The sequence below is a fragment of the Schistocerca serialis genome, chromosome 7 (assembly GCF_023864345.2).
Source record: "Schistocerca serialis cubense isolate TAMUIC-IGC-003099 chromosome 7, iqSchSeri2.2, whole genome shotgun sequence".
Lineage (NCBI taxonomy): Eukaryota > Metazoa > Arthropoda > Insecta > Orthoptera > Acrididae > Schistocerca > Schistocerca serialis.
In genome coordinates this window covers 298551270-298571537 of record NC_064644.1, presented here as the reverse complement: position 1 = coordinate 298571537, position 20268 = coordinate 298551270, and the positions used below count along the sequence as shown (strand labels likewise).

The window sequence follows — 20268 nt, the reverse complement described above, 5'->3', positions numbered from 1 at the left end:
ATTTCTGAAACCATTCGGAACAGGGCGTCTGCCCATACGAAGTTTTTTGCTTCAAATGATCTACCTGAATATCGATCATTCCTCTTAGGAGGACACCATGTAAACTTCAGGCTACTAAAGGTACTTCATAATAAACTGTGGCGAATCGCGTACTGCGAAAATATAAATTTCATTACTTCAGTTGCAGGAACTCCGCCTGGGGTCATTTGCCTTGCAACAGCCACTGCCGGCCCCAAGCCCGGATAAAGGAGCATGGTTGGGCATTGGGCTAACAACCCAATACTATAAAATCTCTTTGTTACGAAAAACAAACTTGCCTCGGACATGGATGGATAGAATGGAATACGAAAACTGCAAAGGATAAACGGCACACGAATTAGAAATTTTAATTTTGGACCTTGGTATGTTCAGAGCCTGTATAGACCAGGAACCATCCAGACTATGGTCTCAGAAATTAACCGATATAAACTGGACCCGGTTGCGGTACAACAGACAAGATGGCTAGGAGAGGGAACTCACAGAGAGGATGGACATACACTATTCTACGGCGGATGTGTAGATAAACACGAATTCGGCACTGGTTTTGTAATACACAACAAAGCAGCAAATTCGGTGAAGGAATTCAGAGCTGTTAACAAGAGAATATCCTACATAGTACTTGGAAACCAAGTGTCAGACATCACATTCATCAATGTTCACGCCACAACTCAGGATAAAACAGATGAGGAAAAAGAAGAGTTCTATGACCGACTAGAACAAACAATTGATAGCACACCAACTAGAAATATCAGGATAGTGCTGGGAGATTTTAATGGAAAAGCAGGAAAAGAAGAATTCTACATACCAACTACAGGAAGGCACAGTTTGCATGATGAGACCAATGAGAATGGTCAGAGGATGATCAACTTAGCTATCTCAAAGAACCTGAGAGTAAGTTCGACTTACTTTGAACACAAGAGAATACATAAGGGACCATGGTGTTCTCTGGACGGGAGACCCACCAACCAAATAGATCTCATCTTGGTGGACCAGCGCTATAGCCATAGAGTCATGGACGTCAGGTCGTATAGAGGAGTCGACTGTGCGTCAGACCACTTCCTCATTGTGTGCAGGCTTAAACTCATGTTCACCTACATGCATAAGAAGGGGACACTAGAACCTGCTTTGAATGTTAAGAAACTGTAAGAAATTGCCATGAAAGAACAATATGCCATAGAAATCAAAAACCGTTTTGAGGTCCTAGAAACCCTAGAACCAGGACGACGTGGAGGAAAGGTGGAAAGAAATAAAGTCCATGGTAGAAGAAGAGGAAATGGTTCAACGAGACATGCCAGAAGGCTACAGAAAAGAGAAGGAAGATGAGAGAAGTGGTTACCTGACAGGGAGAATGTGCAGAAAAGGGAACATTTTACCAACAACAGAAGGGAGACAAAGCGAATCCTGAGATAAGAGAAGAGAATATATCTAACCAGTTTGCTAGAACAAGTTGAGGCAGAGGGCGAAAACAAGAACTCAAGGCCGTTCTTCCAATACATAAAAAATCGGAAACGTGGATTTCAGAGCCCAACTTTTTTCATTCGAGATAAGAATGGGAACTTGATAAATGAGAAGGAAAGAATTGTAGGAAGATGTAAAAAATACTTCTCAGAACTGTTGAAACGCCCAGACCAAGATGGGATATTACCCGCAACACTGTGGTGGAAAGGAAAAATGAAGAAGAATGGGAAGTTAGTAAAGAAGACGTGAAAATCGCAATCAAAGGACTCAGAAACAACAAAGTCCCAGGGGAGGACCGTATAACAACAGAACTAATCACGGAGGGAGGCGAGAGCTTACACTTAGAGATATATAAACTGATCCAGTTGATATGGGAGGAGGAGACACTGCCAGAAGAATGGAAATTGACTTAATATGCCCAATATACAAGAAGGGAAGCAAAATGGAATGCGGTAACTACAGAGGAATCAGCTTGTTGAATGTAACGTATAAGGTGCTGTCCATCGTTATCCTCAGAAAATTGCAACCATTCATAGAGAACAACATACAGGGGTACCAAGCTGGCTTTCGACCAAACAGATCGACAATAGATCACATTTTCCCACTAAGACAATTGTTTAAAAAACATTGGGAATATGATAAAGATATCTACAGCCTGTTCGTCGACTTTCAACGTGCATATGACAGCATCCACAGGAATAGCCTATACAATGCAATGCGGGACTTCAGAATCCCCGGGAAACTAGTGAGAATGGTGCAAGCTTGTATGGAAGGGTCAAAAGCAGCAGTACGTTTCCGAGGAGCCACATCAGAAACATTCGAGACTGACACAGGCCTCAGACAAGGGGATGCTCTCTCATGTGTTCAGTTCAATGTCATGTTAGAGAAAGTAATAAAAGAGTGTAGGCAACAGGAGTGGGCTGGAGAAGAGATGGATGGTAACTTCAATTGTCTTGCATATGCAGATGACATAGTACTATTAAGTGAATCAAAGCAGGAGTTGAAAGAAATGTACCAGAAAATGGACAATTCTGCACAGAAGGTAGGGCTCAAGTGAATCGAGACAAAACAGAGTTCATGCAATTACGAAGAAGACAACAGCAGGTAGAATTTCTTGAGATAGATAGCAAGAGGTTCAAGAGAGTAGACCAGTTCAAATACTTGGGATCTTGGTTTATCACGGACAACAACATAAAAATGGACATCAAGGAGAGAATAGCAGTGGGAACGAAATGCATGCATTCCCTCAGAGAGACGCTTGGCTTTAAATCGATCTCAGTGAACACTAAGATGAAAATCTACAACACAGTGATATGCCCAGCAGTAATGTACGGTTCATAAACATGGAGCATGACTAAGCGAGAAAGGGAAAACTATTAATATTTGAAAGAAGATTAATGAGGAAGATATAGGGACCACTTTTAGATATCGGAGAATGGAGTAGGAGGAAAAACGAGGAAATCTACCTTCTGATGCGACAACCAACTGTCCTACAGAAGATAAAGAGCAAAAGAATACAATGGGTGGGCCATGTAGCCCGTATGCCCGATGGAAGACGGGCGAAGATGGCACTAGTGGGGAACCAAACACCAAATGCCCCATTGGACGACCAAGGCAGCGCTGGATGGACGAGCTGGCGAAGGACCCAGCAGTCCTGGGAATTGAAGACACCTGGAGGAACTGGACACAAAACAAGAAGGAATGGGGGCAGTTTGTGGAAGCAGTGCGTGGTCTGCAGGGCCTATGATAGCTGAATATCTATCTATCTATCTATCTATCAGTTGCAGACGTAACCCCGAAGGCATCAACATAGTGTTGTACTCTTGATTAATAATGTTACATTTTCACAACACCTATTTTTCAGAAATACATTATGGAGTGAGTCTTGCTCTTAAGTCTTCATACTTTAGACAATTCATCCTACTTTCAGGAGCCATGCCACCAGGAAAGAAAAGATCTTACAAAGAAGTTTTCTGCCATGGGCTTTTGCCATTACAGTTGATAAAATTAAAGGAAAGGCCCATTGTGCAATACAGTGCTAACAGTAGAATGTATGAAACCAAGGAAATGAGAAGACCACTGGAAAAGACATTGAATTCTTTAAACACAAAGAGGCTGCACTGAAAAGTTCACGCATGGGTTCACCAGGCTACATTTTCCAGTCAACAGAAGCTGGTCTTGAAGTTCCATACCGAATCGATCTACGAATCGCTGAAGCCAGGAAACCTAACACAACAGAAGATCTCACCAAGTCTTACTCACTAGATACGTTTTAGAAGAGAAACGCTTGGAAAAGGTAAACAACAAACTGAAGTCGTATCAAGGACATGTATTTGGGCACTTCGGGCACGGTACTCAACGAAATAAGATCAAGTCATTTTTTGCACCGCATGCAGATGAGTCGAACAATACTGCATCTTGTTCGCAGCTGCTAGTCTATGTTAAATATATAAAAGAAGACGGCCTAGAAGTATCACTGGGCACCAGTACGCGCAGCGCAGATTTTTCCAATCATTGAAGGATTTTGTTGAAGAAAATGAGATGCATTGGTCGGAGCTGGTAGTTGATCTACAGACGGAGCACCTTCCATGTTGGGCGTTTACTCTGAGTTCAATACACTGATGAAAGAAGTTGCTTCAGATGCAAAGTTCAGCCAGTGCATTACACATCCTTATCTTTGGCAGTGAATACACTACCACCTGATTTGTTGAATGTAAATGCTCTTATTCCACGCAGATGTAACGATGACCATAACGTGGCAAGTTGTTGCATAGAGCGCTCGAACTTCAACAGTAAATTGCTTTGTTTCTGGAAAGAGCGAGGGCTGAAAAGGAGGAAAAGCGTTACATGCCACAATAAAAGATAATATAGGTATTACCACAGTGGAATATCTCGCCGATTTCTTTGTAGCAATAAGCACGACTTACAAGGAAATGTGGTGAATATTTTGACAACTTGCCAGTTTCCTTCGCAGATTGGAGCTTTATCAACGCAGGGTTCAAGTTCAAGACATGTCGATGCTCCCAGGACTGATAGAGATACTCGAGTACAACAATGAGAAATACTGATCACACAGGAAATGGGTCAGCACTTATCATCAGAAAAATTCCATCAAAAACTTTTTGATGGACTGGAGAGGTTTTAAGCGAATATCTTAAGACAGTGAAGTTGAAGTGAAAGCAGAACTGTTTGGACCACGTGAATGCAACAAAATGGCAAAAGATTTTCCAAAAACAAGCCTAACAACATTTTGGAGAAAGGTTGGTGACAAGTATCCTTTATTATCAGAAAAAAGGCTCGAGTGCTAATTCCATATGACACAATTTATAGGCGTGAAAGTGGATTTCCACCTATAATACAATGAAAATAAAAGCGAGGAACCGACTGAACTCTGAACACGGTTTGTGATGTATATTGGTCGAGAACAAATTGAATGCAAAAAAGATTGTTAGAAATAATCGGTACCAACATTCTCACTGACTTATTATTTCTTGGTTTAATACAACACCTACGCACACATTTGAGTTTTATGTATTGAATGTTAATGAAATATTATGTATTTTCCTTAATTTTAAAGTAGGAATGTACAAACAAGTTTTTCAGTCTAAAATTTTGTGGATACTAAACTTCGTCGGGGGTATAGGTTTCTATATGACTTCGTTCAAAGGCAGTGGTCTCAGAAAGAATGGAAACCACCGTTACAGGACAATTATTTTTCACCTACATAAGGCAGGAAGATCCACGAGGCTTTCCGCGATCGACGCCGTCGTATTTATTACACGCCAAGTCGCAACGTTAGATCAGTAGCGAAATGCAGAAACACCTGCGGAACATCGACGCTTGGTCCGGGGACTTCCAGGTGACCCAGCACATGAAAAGATGCCATGTATTGCGCTTTAATGTGCAGAAAATCCAGTTTTTAAATACACGAGGGAGTAACAAAAACTAGAAGCAGTCAAAATCATTAAATATCTGGTACTACGCGTATGGAGCGATTTGAAGTGGAACGTCTCAGTTGCAGATTAAGGTTTCGTTCTGTGAAGGGTGAAGGGAGGGGGGGGGGGGGGACTATTTTCTACTGCGCTCATCAGACATAAATCGAGGAACCTACGTTTCTGACGTACCAAAGATGCCTATGGTTTTAATAATAATAACAATAGCCGGCCGCAGTGGCCATGTGGTTCTAGGCGCTTCAGTCTGGATCCGTGCGACCGCTACGGTCGCAGGTTCGAATCCTGCCTCGGGCATGGATGTCTGTGATGTCCTTAGGTTAGTTAGGTTTAATTAGTTCTAAGTTCTAGGGGACTGATGACCTCAGATGTTAAGTCCCATAGTGCTCAGAGCCCAGGCAATAATAACAATAAAATACGTAGAATATTTTAATGTAATTATAAAGTGTTTTAATCTCATAACAAAACTTTGTATACATCAATGCATGCATTTACATCTACATCCAAAGTGTCAAACCACTTAAGTGCATAGCAGAGGGTACTTTCCCTTATACTAGTTATTACGGTCTCTTTCCCTTCCATTCACGTATGGGGCATGGGAAGGATGACTGTTTAAACGCCTCTATGCGCGCTATGGTTAATTTGATCTCTTCCTCGTGATCCCTGCGGGAGAGATATGTAGGGGGCTGGAGCATATTCTTAGTCATCATTGAAACTTTGAAAATCTGTAAGCAGCACTTCTCAGAATCCTGTGACCTTTCGTGCTCCTCTTGTCTATACAAGTTCAATATCTGTATCAGTCCATTTTCATGAGTCCCACGCAATTGAGCAATATTCTATGACGGGTCGTACGAGAGTTTTGAAAGGATTTTCTTGGTAGACTGACTGCATTTTCCCTCGTATTCTACCAGGGAACTAAAGTCTGCCACCCTGCTTTACCCACGACAAACTATGTGATCGTTCCATTTCATACACCTACAAATTTTACACCAAACTGTAACCTTTGCAAGACACTGAAATCTTATTAAGATCCTACTGAATATTTGTGCAGCTGTTTTTCAAAGACTACTTCATTATAAATAACTGCAGCTTTGTCAGCAAGATCATTACTGTATCATTATGTTATACAACATGACCAGAATGTGTCGCAACACACTTCCCTGGGCCACATCTGAAGTTATTTCTACAACATTCACAAATTTCGCTTAATACCCCATATCTTCGTAATTTCGATAGGAAGTGTATGTGTGGTACTGAGTTAAATGCATTTTGGAATTCAAGAAATCCTGCCTTCCCCTGAGTGCCTTGATCCATGGCTTTCAGGGTCCCTTGTGAGAAAAGCGCGTGTTTGGTTCCACAAGATAAGATTTTTTTTCACGTATTTCTCAACATCACTGACAGTAATATCTGTATCACTCATCTTTGCAGTGGTGCGATAACTGAATTGGGGGCAATATCCCTGGATTTTTCATTCTAAGGGAATATTTGAAAACGGAGTTTAGCATTTTGCTTTTCCTTTCCTAACCTCAGTGTCAGTTCCTGCTCATCCATGACTGTCTACACTCTAGACATTAACTTTGCTGTAACTAACAGCCTTCACGTATGACCAGAATTACTTTCGATTTTTTGAGAGATCTTTCAACAATATCCTGCCACAGTAGTCGCTGAAGGCTTTACGCCTTGCATTCGTGACAGCGAAACGCGTTTCATTCAGTATTTCTCTACCTACTGGCCTATGCTTTGTTTTAAATCCGCACTAGTGGCTTACGCACTACTTAATGTAACTTAAACTAACTTACGGCAAGGACAACACACACACCCATGCCCGAGGGAGGATTCGAACCTCCGAGGGGGGATAGCCGCGGGAACCGTGAAAAGACGCCCTAGACCGCACGTCTACCCCGCGCGGCAACGCCCATATAAGACAACTAATGTTTGGTGCAGTTGTTAGATCGTTTACTGTTGCTTCAATGGCAGGTTATCAAGATGTAAGTGATTTTGAACGTGGTGTCATAGTCGGCGTGCGAGCGATGGGACACAGCATCTCCGAGGTAGCGATGAAGGGGGATTTTCCCGTACGACCACTTCACGAGTGTACCGTGAATATCAGGAATCTGGCAATACTTCAAATCTCCGACATCGCTGCAGTCGGAAAAGGGTCCTACAAGAACGGGACCAACGACGACTGAAGAGAATCGTTCAGCTTGACAGAATTGCAACCCTTTCGCAAACTGCTGCAGATTTCAGTGCTGGGTCATCAACAAGTGTCAGCGTGCGAACCATTCAACGAAACATCATCGATACGGGCTCCCGCCCTTGATGACTGCGCGACATGAAGCTTTTACGCCTCCCCTGGGGTCGTCAACACCGACAATGGACTGTTGATGACTGGACTGGAAACATGTTGCCTGATCGGACGAGTCTCGTTTCGAAATGTATCGAGCGGATGGATGTGCACGGGTACGGAGACAACCTCATGAATTCACGGACGCTGCATGTCAGCAGGGGACTGTTCAAGCTGGTGGAGGCTCTGTGATTGTGTGGGGCGTGTGCAGTTGGAGTGATATGGGGGCCCTGATACATCTAGATACGACTGACAGGTGACGCCTACGTGAACATCCTGTCTGATCACCTGCATCCATTCATGTCCATTGTGCATTCCGACGGACTGGGGCAATTCTAGCTGGAGAATGTGACACCCCGCACGTCCAGAATTGCTACAGAGTGGCTCCAGGAACAATCTTCTGAGTTTAAACACTTTCGCTGGCCGCTAAACTCTCCAGACATGAACATTATTCAGCATATCTGGGATGCCTTGCAATGTGCTATTCAGAAGAGGTCGCCACACCGTCTTACTCTTCCATAAGAGTAAGAGAGGAGGTGGTCAACCACGGCAAATACAGCAAAAGACGTCAGCTACATTTATGCAACAAGCAAGAAGGGACCCGCGTCAAACAGCGGGTGCAGTTGCAATTACAATTAACAAGAATGTAAAGCCTAGTTTAGAATACGACATTGGGTTGCGCCACTCGTTACGTGGCATGAGTTGCACGTAAGTGGTTTCATATATGACTGTAGACACGGCGACACCAGTATACACTTCAGTTTCGCCGTTTTGTGGGTCCGTGAGTCGTGCCTGAAATGAAAGTTTTGGCACCTGCACATCACACGAGTTGTGATGGAGTTAAACCTTGTTGAGTGGAATCGCTACATAAGGAAAAAAATAAGAAACGTGTTTCGATTCGTGATTGGATGAAGAAAAGACCTCAACTCGGTTGCTCAACATCCTTGCTGAAATAATTTACAACGGAAGATCCAAGAAGTTCTTTTAATAATCTTAGAATATCACTAGAACCGTTCACGTTTCTTCTAAATAGAGTTAATTATATGGTAAGGAATAAAGGTACTGTAATGCATGAAGCACTGTCACCAGAACTGAAATTACGTACCATATTGCGAGCATTACAATCGAGAACACTCAGCATGCTATAAGACACGGTTTCAGCAGGCGATGACGCTTTTTCATTAACACAATAATTATTAACATTAACAGTAATAATTATTAACATTAGCAACAGTGATTATTCGAAGCAGGCCGCATTAAGAAGAGAATGGTTTGCAAATTACTCTCTTGAAGATAGATCTATACAGTGGCAATATTTCAATATTCTAACGTGTGTGAATGGGGAGCACTGCAGCGACGTTTTAAATATATGAATAAAGAATGCAGCTTCTGGAATTTGTATAGCCTTCCCTCCTGTCAACAATATTCCTTAACAAAGAGTTGGCCAACTCGAACGATGGGATTTTAGTCCTGTGGACGAGCGCATTACCACAGCTAGAATTACACTTGCTTGTACTCTTCGTAATTCAGTTGAATATGTGCTCCTAACTCAATAAATTTTGCCCTGTACCTCAGATTTTGTCAGACCATCTATGTTATGCATAGTAGTGCCTGTGTTAGTAGAGCTCCCCACACGCGTGAACGGGTTGGTGAAAGGGAGGGCACCCGCCACCCTTTAAATTAATCGTGTAAAGGCCGTTAATGACCGTTCGACGCTGTGTCGATGCAGGACAAAGGCACACGCAAAAGTAGAAGAATACCTTACTAAATATTTTTCTGCAGTAATCAATCACTTAGAAAGAAAATATTTATGGCACAAAAGCACGGCGGTTCTATGAAACATCGCGGCAGTCTGACAATCAGCTAGTTTCAAATCTGAGAAACCAGCCGCACAGACGACGGACTTACTTCGGCAGTGAGCCAGGCCCGAAACACATGCGGCAATTCTGACGACCGAGAGACGACAAACAAAACAGTTAGGTGAACACAAATACACTCCGAGGAAATGCAGGAACAGTTTTATGAAACAGTCCATGCGAAACAGACAGTTAGGAATGTCTTATAGGAAAACAGCAGACAGGGGTAACCACGGCTGCGAAAATGTGTACGAGCGAATAGGCGCGCAACTGAGAAATTGATCGGCCAGGTGAACCAAGGGCCCACCAACAGTGTCTCCTCAAAGGCCGTTAAGCGAACACTGCTTCGTGAGAGTCTCCGCAGCATGCGCCTGGTGCATGCACCCACGTTGATTGGTGTTCATCGGTGACGAAGACTGGAACTTGCACGCCAATACTGCAACTGGGCCGGCCAGTGTGGCCGAGCGGTTCTAGGTGCTTCAGTCTGGAGCCGCGCTATCGCTACGGTCGCAGGTTCGAATCCTGCCTCGAGCATGGATGTGTGTGATGTCCTTACGTTCGTTAGATTTAAGTAGTCCTACAGGACTGATGACCTCAGATGTTAAGTCCCATTTGAACCATTTTTGAACTGAAACTGGTCGTCCACTGAGTGGCGATAAAAAAAATGGTTCAAATGACTGAGCACTATGGGACTTAACATCTGAGGTTATCAGTCCCCTAGAACTTAGAACTACTTAAACCTAACTAGCCTAAGGACATCACACACATCCATGCCCGAGGCAGGATTCGAACCTGCGACCGTAGCGGTCGTGCGGTTCCAGACTGTAGCGCCTAGAACCGCTCGGCTTCACCGGCCGGCTGAGTGGCGATAGTTGCCCATTACAAATAAATTACGTTTTATGCTCCATCGGACAGATGACCATTGCAGTGTACGGCGTGAAACATCTGAAAGCAAACACCCTGCAACCAGGAGGGAACGTTATGATATTTCGTGGCATTCTCTGAACGATTGGAAGGGACAATGAATCAACACAAGTATGCATATATCCTTGAACACCACATCTACCCATTCATGCAATTTGTTTTCACTCGCACGAGGGCATCTATGACCAGGGCAATGCAACGTATGAGTTTACCGTACTTCCATGGGCACCAAACTCTCAGAATTTAAACCTAGTCAAGAACCTGTGTGCTGTTCATGCCATGGATCTTCAACCGAGAAACCTAGGGTAGCTGCCCACGACACTGGAGTCGACGTGACTCCACGTCCCTATCAGTGTCCGCCCCGATAGCTGAATGGTCAGCGTGACGGACTGCTGTCCTAAGGGGCTCGGGTTCGATTCCCAGCTGGGTCGGGGATTTTCTCCGCTCAGGGACTGGGTGTTGTGTTGTCTTCATTATCATTTCATCCCCATCTGGCTCAATGTGGCATCAAATGTAATAAGACCTGCACCAAGGCGGTCGGACCTGCCCCCGTAAGGGACCTCCCGGCCGATGACGCCAAACGCTCATTTCCATTTTCCATCCCTATCGGTACCGTCCAGTACCTCACTGAATCACTCCCTGCACGTCCCGTAACTGTCCGTGCTGCAAAAGGTGGTTATCCAGGCTTTCGAAGGGTGGTCACGTTAATGTGACTGGACCATGTAGAAACAGTGGCACTGTAGTTTAAATGAAACAAATCGTCATTTCTTCCAACAGCTGGTTTGTAGATTATTCAGAAAACGAGATTCATGAAACATGATAACTGCTGTGGGTGCGAAAAATTTTCTGACTACTTCAGACTGTTTGTGTGAAGGAACCTTACTGGTCAATGTTACGTGATTTATAAGATCTTCAAAATCTGAACTGCTATTAACCTAAACGTCAGGCAGTACTTAACTCGGTATTGCATTTTTTCTAGCTTAAGAACGACCTGCCCCAAAGAAATTCAGCACAATTTGGTCCTGTCAGCGCGAAGCAGCATTTTGAAGTAACATTCATTCCATTGCTACGTCACATCAAAGTCAAAAAACTCCTACTGTCAAAGTAGGTGACAGTCACGCTATTTGGAACTGGTGTTTTATGGAGCAGCAAGAAAGACGGACACTGCAACAAACACGCTCGTCAAAAAGATCTCAGAAATTTATATGGGGCCAGGTGAGAAGCTAAAAACTCTCGTCACGACTGTTTTCCGCCTGTTACGACTTTGTGCATTTCCTCCAACGAATATGCAAACGAAATAAAATTGTGAATATATGGGAAATGCGATTATAATTTCACATTACTTATATCATCTAAGCAAAAAGCTTTGAATCAATTGAATATGTTCTCATGGCTTGCCAGTTGGGACGGGTGAGGTTCAACATGCAACCACGTCCCTGTGGTAAGTCCAGGATAGTTCTACATGGCGAAGAGTGCTACAATATTGATGGAATATACATTATACTGTAGGTCTTTTTTTGTAAGTATGGACTGGTATAGAATAAAAAAGTTTTTTTTTTTCAATTTGAGCCAAAAGTGGTATATTTTACGGCTTGCACATTAGAACTTTTAGACCCTTTACGCTTTTGTAAGCTAAACCCTCTACATACTAATCCATAATATTTTTATAATGCAAAAATACACGTTTAAAACGAAGGAGCGCCGTGGCTGGATGACCAACGGCTCGGCTCACCTACACTATTAGATGCGGCTCATTATACCGGACGCGGCAGCTCTTCGGGAGTGTACATTGTAAAAAGTACAGATTTTTTTTCTTTCCATTGGACTTTCTGAAAACCATGTTCTATGGTCTGCAACTTTTACTGCATGAAATTACGGCTGAAATGAGACCGCGTCTTAGATACTGTGGAGACGAAAGGGTGTTTTCGGTAAAACTTGGAAAGATTACCTTGTTTTGACATAGTACTTCTACCGTATCCCTTCAGAGAATTGAAACGTATTGCTGCTTAACCGATTTAGAATGTAATGATCTACATTTTATGTATGGGCTTACTTCTGAATTAAAAACTTAGTTTCTGAGAAATTGGAGGAAAACCGAAAAAAGTATGAAAAATTTCGAGATTTTTTCAAGGTGGCGGTGGAAACTCCAATCGGAAACCAGGACAAACTCGGATTGATCGTAAGAAAGATTAGCTTGAGTAATTAGAATAGTTTCCAGAACTCCACTAATTTTTCGAAAGAAAAGCTCTAAGGTGGTGCTGAACGGTAATGAACAGAGTGATACAATGAAAGTTTATTTTATGGTTGTTTATTTAGCTCGTATAGTGTAAGTTTTTTTTTATCGCTGTTTAAACTAAGACAAAACTGTGATTTTGCTCATTCATGTTTACTTTGGTAACATGAAGATCGCTATCCTTTATATGTGTATGAAGTGCTCCGCGCCACCGCTCCAGGGCTAAGCGCTATTCCTGAACTATCAACAAAAAATCTGCTACATGAGTTCTGTCTACATCTACATGATTACTCTAAATTCACATTTACGTGCTTGGCAGACGGTTCATCGAACCACAATCATACTATCTCTCTACCACTCCACTCCCGAACAGCACGCGGGAAAAACGAACACCTAAACCTTTCTGTTCGAGCTCTAATTTCTCTTATTTTATTTTGATGATCATTCCTACCTATGTAGGTTGGGCTCAACAAAATATTTTCGCATTCGGAAGAGAAAGTTGGTGACTGAAATTTCGTAAATAGACCTCGCTGCGACGAAAAACGTCTTTGCTTTAATGACTTCCATCCCAACTCGCGTATAATATCTGCCACACTCTCTCCCCTATTAAGTGATAATACAAAACGAGCTGCCCTTTTTTTGCACCCTTTCGATGTCTTCCGTCAATCCCACCTGGTAAGGATCCCACACCGCACAGCAATATTCTAACAGAGGACGAACGAGTGTAGTGTAAGCTGTCTCTTTAGTGGACTTGTTGCATCTTCTAAGTGTCCTGCCAATGAAACGCAACCTTTGGCTCACCTTCCCCACAATATTATCTATATGGTCTTTCCAACTGAAGTTGTTCGTAATTTTAACACCCGGGTACTTAGTTGAATTGACAGCCTTGAGAATTGTACTATTTATCGAGTAATCGAATTCCAACGGATTTCTTTTGGAACTCATGTGGATCACCTCACATTTTTCATTATATAGCATTAACTGCCACCTGCCACACCATACAGCAATCTTTTCTAAATCGCTTTGCAACTGATACTGGTCTTCGGATGACCTTACTAGACGGTAAATTACAGCATCATCTGCGAACAACCTAAGAGAACTGCTCAGATTGTCACCCAGGTCTTCTTTTGCTCACAAAAATTAACATGAGAAGTTATTAATATGATTCGTAACAATATGTGCTTTTTAATGACGACAAACATAAATCGTTAAGCAAAAAATCTATGCTGTTGACATGCTCCAAAAGTAATAATATTATAGAAAAGAAACGTAAATGATCATGATGGTAACGATATTAAGAAGTTTACACAAAATCAGTATAGTTATCTCAGGACTCCTCCAGTAAACGATAACACTGACTGAACATGTCATGGAACAGATACCTTGCAAACTTTTAAATGAACTGCATAATCTTGGAGAAGCTGAATTAGATTTAGAGAGAGCAAAATTCCATCTTCAATGTAAAGAAAATCTCTGATACATTATGTACCAGTACGTGTCAAAATAAACGAGCTGCTCGTAAGGTATATACATACACAGAAATATAATCACGATTGGAAAGATTCGACTAGATTTGTAAGAATGAACGACTTTGCTTTGCAGCACACTTGCGTTCATTAAAAATGTGTGTTGTTTACAATAACATGAATTAACAATACCTGTGACGTTAGGTATGGTGGTAGCAGCAGCGACACATGTGACTATAGCGATAACAGTCACTACGACGGCAGCCAGCAAGAGCTTTGACAAGGCCATTTCACAGGCTGGTCACAGCGACCACTCCTATTCAAATTTCCCCGTGGAGTGCATGCTTACGTCTCATTCGGTCTTTTAAGTGTCCCCACCACTCTGCGCCAAAGAGTTTCGGTGGGAAGCGATGCTACCCGTAATTTCTGTTATCTACGAGTTCAGTGACTCTAGATAGTGACAACTATCCTCACAGCTCGTAATATCTCGGGCTCTGTTCGATCTGTCGACTTCTGTTGGTACTCTCCCATGTCGTGTCTTAGCGTTTATAGTGTACTGTCGATTTTAATTATAAAAATAACTACAAAACTGTACTGCAGTATCTATTAGTGTGCATTCATACGTAATAACAGCAACTAATAAATAAAAGATCGCGATCATAATTCAGTACAATTCTCTAGTTTCGCTCCTCCTGCGAACTAGGGAGGTGTGTTGTATATTTTCACGACAGATCTGTCCACCATAATTTAGTATCATAATCGTTCATGACCGTCAGTTTAATATAATTTATTTCGTTTATTAGTCATTTAATTCTCACTTAGTTTTCTGCCTTGTCCCATCTGAATATTACCAACTTGTTTTCAAGCGTATTAAATGCTGATGATGTCTTTACCTATTATTCTAGTATGTGAACCACTCCGTCTACAGGCCACAAGTGGCCCATCGGGACCATCCGAACGTCGTGTCATCCTCCAGGAGGATGCGGATAGGAGGGGTGTGAGGTCAGCACACTGCTCTCTCGGTCGTAATGATGCTATTCTTGACCAAAGCCGCTACTATTCAAGTAGCTCCTCAATTGGCATCACGAGGCTTAGTGCACCACGAAAAATGGCAACAGCTCATGGCGGCCTGGATGGTCACCCATCCAAGTGCCGACCACACCCGACAGCGCTTAACTTCGATGATCTCACGGGAGCTGTAGAGGGCAAAAACTGTAGAGGAAGACAGAGATTGGAATACGTCAAGCAAATAATTTAGGACGTAGGTTGCAAGTGCTTCTCTGAGATAAAGAGGTTAGCACGGTGTAACCACTGCGGCAAGGCCGTTGCCCCATTCTAATATGTGAACAGAGATTGAAATAAGAGTTCTTGGCCTTACACGGCCATGTCAAGCTGAATAAAATTATTTTGGGTGTTAGGCCACATACATCATTGCAAAACACTAAAAATATCCAAACTTCATTTTAGTTGTTTTGGTATCTTATAATGACACAGCCTAACACCCAGCATTATTTTATTCAGAATGCGAAAGCCTCATTTGTTACCCACTTGGTAAATCATTACAGTCAATCATACCCTGAAAATCTTCGTAAGTCATGCAACATTTAACATATCAGTTTTATGTACATGTGACACTGTTCACTCACCATGGTTTTACCTGTAGTGGAGCTCCACTCTGCAGTTCTTGAAATACCTAACAGTATCAAGAAACTTCCCAAACATTGTCATTAATTTTTCAAACCCCTCCTGGGGAAACACATCGGCGAAGCTTGAGAACTTCTAGCAGTCAAACGCTTCAATAAACTTTAAGTCAGGCAGCGGATCAAATCTGACGTTTAACTGAATGATTACAGTATGTATTCATTCTTTACAGGTGTTTCTGTGCAGTTTTCCTTGGATTATCACATATGCGTCCTGCCTTGTATCATATTTTCTCAAAGCCATTGTATCTCTTAGTGCACAGCTTTTCTTTGAAGTCTTCCATTTATTTGCTGAAAATTATAACATTTTAAGATTTCGAATGCACAATGTTAAATGTAACGCCTGTCAGTGAAATCAGTTCTACAAACAGACGGTAAAGGAAGTTAAACTGAAAATCTCGTCACGTCATGAGAAACCCACGTGCCTCATTAACAGCAGTTGTGTCCCAATTTTGTGGATCCTCCAAAATGTACTCGCATAAATCTTCAGGTTCAACCCTATGGTCTGCTACAGTTTGCACCAAGCGACATGAATAACGCCATCTTGTTGGTGCGAGTTTTCGAAAAGTCTTCTTCACTATTGTAGGTTTGTTCTTTTCGAGGAATGGACAAAGAATGGTACAAATTCAAGTGGCCTGCCAGAGACTATTTCGCCAAATGTGTTCATCGTGTGGTTTCTTAATATCGAACGAGAGAGCGACACGGAGATTGGACGTGGGACAATAGTAAGGATCGAACTCGAGCCAAAGGCTGCGCATTCTGTGCACTATCGTCTACACTATGACAACAACTGACACTCACTGTGCCTGGAGGACGACGATGCAGGACATACGCGAAGTTGCAATACTTTGAAAAAAAAGAAAAAAACCTTATAAAATCCAAAGTTTTCGAGACAGTGTAACTAAATTTGGCAGGGTTGTTAAGGCGTGTTATATAAATACACACATACGTCTACATGCTTATTGAAGTTATACGTTTTAAATATAAACAACTGAATTTTTTTCAACAAATGTCCCGTTTTTGAAAAGTCTGTCAGAACGAAATTAATATATTTTCGTACAAAGTTTGATATACCATTGCTATAGATATCTGTGGAACAGAATATTGATATCTTCTTTTGCTAGAGTTTTACAGCTCTCCAAATTTCTGTGAAAAAAAAACAAATCTTAGGACTTTTCTCTTACATAAATGTCTTAGAATTCTAGTAAATGAAAATTCGTTTCACAGAGTGTTTCACTCTAGAATTGACTAATCGCATGCCAAATGTAAGTACTATAATGTCAGTCGTTTGTGAGGAAAGGTACATAAAGTTGCCAAAGTTTGGGTTACAGGAACCTGAACCAAATATTTGACAGTGCCTATTCATCCACAAGCAGTCTTTTCTTTGTTTGTACTCTTAGGTTAACCTGATTTTCAAACTGAGTAACAATAATGTCAGCTGCATCAATTCTCCTGTCGTTTCCAGGGCTCCCGGGTGTCCAGCAGGATGCGATCGTCGAAGTCCCACAATATTTCGACGAATAACCTTTCCCCCACCATCAGGTGGTTCTGATGATGGCGGTAAGGTTATTCGTCGAAATATTGTGGGACTTCAACTATCGCATCCGGCTGGACACCCGAGAGCTCTGCAAACAACACATACGCCGGGAAAGCCTCCGATCACATAATCCTCCTGTTATCGATTTCCTTCAATGTAGGCAGTGTGGAAGTTCTTGGATCAAATCCTAGCCTCTGTAGAGGTCGTAGTCTGCCAAGAATAGCACAGCTAAAAACTATACAAGCACCATACGCTGCAACTTTATCAGTAGCTGTGAAAACAAATGTTGTTTTGAGACATGGTTTTCCTGTCAGAGAAATTAGGATTTTGAATTTTTCCACGCATACAATTTTGTAGTTCTGGATATACTAAACGCCGCGATATTCCCCAGAATGTGACTGCATAAAACTGGAAGAAAACACCGCAGGAATAAATAACAGAAGGAAATAGAGAACAGCAAAGGGACGTGGCCCCGAGCACGCTTTTGTTTGTTATCGCTTGACAGTGGAATTGGAACGTAATATTCGGGAACTGAAATTTCAGTACCAAGTAGTAAATGAAGATCCAATAAAAATTTCCACAATTTTGTCACTCTTTCGTACCTCCGCCCTTGAATTTGCGCGCGCAACTGTCTTATTGGCTAACTTCAATGAAAATTAACTCACAAACGGCGCAACTTACCGAATTTTTTTCGCCACAACTTACCCTTGAACATCCTTACAAATTTTTCAGATTGCTTCTGGTCACTCTGCATACCTGAATGCAGTTGTTAACTGCGAAAGATCTGCGATATCTGAGAAAACTACAAAAAATGTCGATTTTTTCATCTGATTTTTTTATTTCGTAGCGCATAACATCATGTAGCTTTTAGTAAAAATTTTTGAATGGGAGGCCATAATTCTGTGAACACAGAGGCTATAAACAGCTGGTTCTCTATCTTCATGGTCATCAACTTCAGCCAACAGATGAATTAACTACACATAATTGCCTCAACTGTTGGAGTCGCGTTTTTCCCTATGTCCTTGAAACGATAATTGTTGTTGTCCTGAAAAGTAGGTGGCTGCTCTCAGTCTCTTAAGTAATTCCTGACTTTGTTTAACTGCTTCGTTGCAATTTCGATAGCAATGCTGTAATACGTTTCGAATAATTGAGAACTGGCATATTCGAAAAATCTTGGCAATAGTTGGGCTATTTCTACGACGGAAGGTGTGGTAGACAGAGTACGAGGTGTCAGTTTTGTGTTTGCGTCCAGTGTAGTGGTAACATGAGAGAAAGGATGGGCATGGATGGAGAGGGAAAATGAGACAAGAGCCCTAATGTACACTACTGGCCATTAAAATAGCTACACCAAGAAGAAATGCAGATGATAAACGGGTATTCATTGGACAAATATATTATACTAGAACTGACATGTGATTACATTTTCACGCAATTTGGGTGCATAGATCCTGAGAAATGAGTACCCAGAACAACCACTTCTGGCCGTAATAACGGCCTTGATACACCTGGGCATTGAGTCAAACAGAACTTGGATGGCGTGTCAGGTACAGCTGCCCATGCAGCTTCAACACGATGCCACAGTTCATCAAGAGTAGTGTCCGGCGTATTGTGACGAGCCAGTTGCTCGGCCACCATTGACCAGACGTTTTCAATTGGTGAGAGATCTGGAGAATATGCTGGCCAGGGCAGCAGTCGAACATTTTCTGTATCCAGAAAGTCCCGTACAGGACCTGCAACTTGCGGTCATGCATTATCCTGCTGAAATGTAGAGTTTCGAAGGGATCGAATGAAGGGTAGAGCCACGAGTCGTAACACATCTGAAATGTAACACCCACTGTTCAAAGTGCCGTCAATGCAAACAAGAGGTGAGAGACATGTAACCAATGGCACCCCATACCATCACGCCGGGTGATACGCCAGTACGGCGATGACGAATACACGCTTCCAGTGTGCGTTCACCGCGATGTCGCCAAACACGGATGCGACCATCATGATGCTGTAAACAGAACCTGGATTCATCCGAAAAAATGACGTTTTGTCATTCTTGCACCCAGGTTCGTCGTTGAATTCACCATCGCAGGCGCTCCTGTCTGTGATGCAGCGTCAAGGGTAACCGCAGCCATGGTCTCCGAGCTGATAGTCCAAGTTGCTGCAAACGTCGTCGAACTGTTCGTGCAAATGGTTATTGTCCTGCAAACGCCCCCATCTGTTGACTCAGGGATCGAGACGTGGCTGCACGATCCGTTAGAGCCATGCGGATAAGATGCCTGTCATCTCGACTGCTTGTGATACGAGGCCATTGGAATCCAGCACAGCGTTCCGTATTACCCTCCTGAACCCACCGATTCCATATTTTGGTAACAGTCATTCCATCTCGACCAACGCGAGTAGCAATGTCGCGATACAATAAACCGCAATCGCGATAGGCTACAATCCGACGTTTATCAAAGTCCGAAACGTGATGGTACGCATTTCTCCTCCTTACAAGAGACATCACAACAACGTTTCACCAGGCAACGCCAGTCAACTGCTGTTTGTGTATGAGAAATCGGTTGGAAACTTTCCTCGTGTCAGCACGTTGTAGGTGTCGCCACCGGCGCCAACCTTGTGTGAATGCTCTGAAAAGCTAATAATTTGTATATGACAGCATCTTCTTCCTGTCGGTTAAATTTCGCGTCTGTAGCAGGTCATTTCGCGGTGTGGCATTTTTAACCGCCAGTAGTGTAGACTGGGATAGATGGCGAACAGTTAAAGCTGATAA

The 20268-nt window shown here is 42.5% G+C and overlaps 1 protein-coding gene across 6 annotated transcripts in view; it reads right to left on the bottom strand.

Moving 5' to 3' along the window:
- LOC126412521 (vascular endothelial growth factor receptor kdr-like) overlaps positions 1-20268 on the bottom strand; it is an 864770-nt gene that overhangs the window by 532545 nt on the left and 311957 nt on the right. For 2 of the 6 annotated variants that reach the window (XM_050082154.1, XM_050082157.1), the window contains exon 1: positions 14463-14656. The exons of 1 other annotated variant lie outside the window; for it this stretch is intronic. In XM_050082154.1, coding sequence (XP_049938111.1) covers positions 14463-14559 — 97 coding nt within the window. In that variant the 5' untranslated portion in view covers positions 14560-14656. Of the gene's footprint in view, positions 1-14462; positions 14663-20268 lie in introns of those variants that run through there. 3 more of the 6 variants (XM_050082155.1, XM_050082153.1, XM_050082150.1) reach the window with 3 other exon arrangements.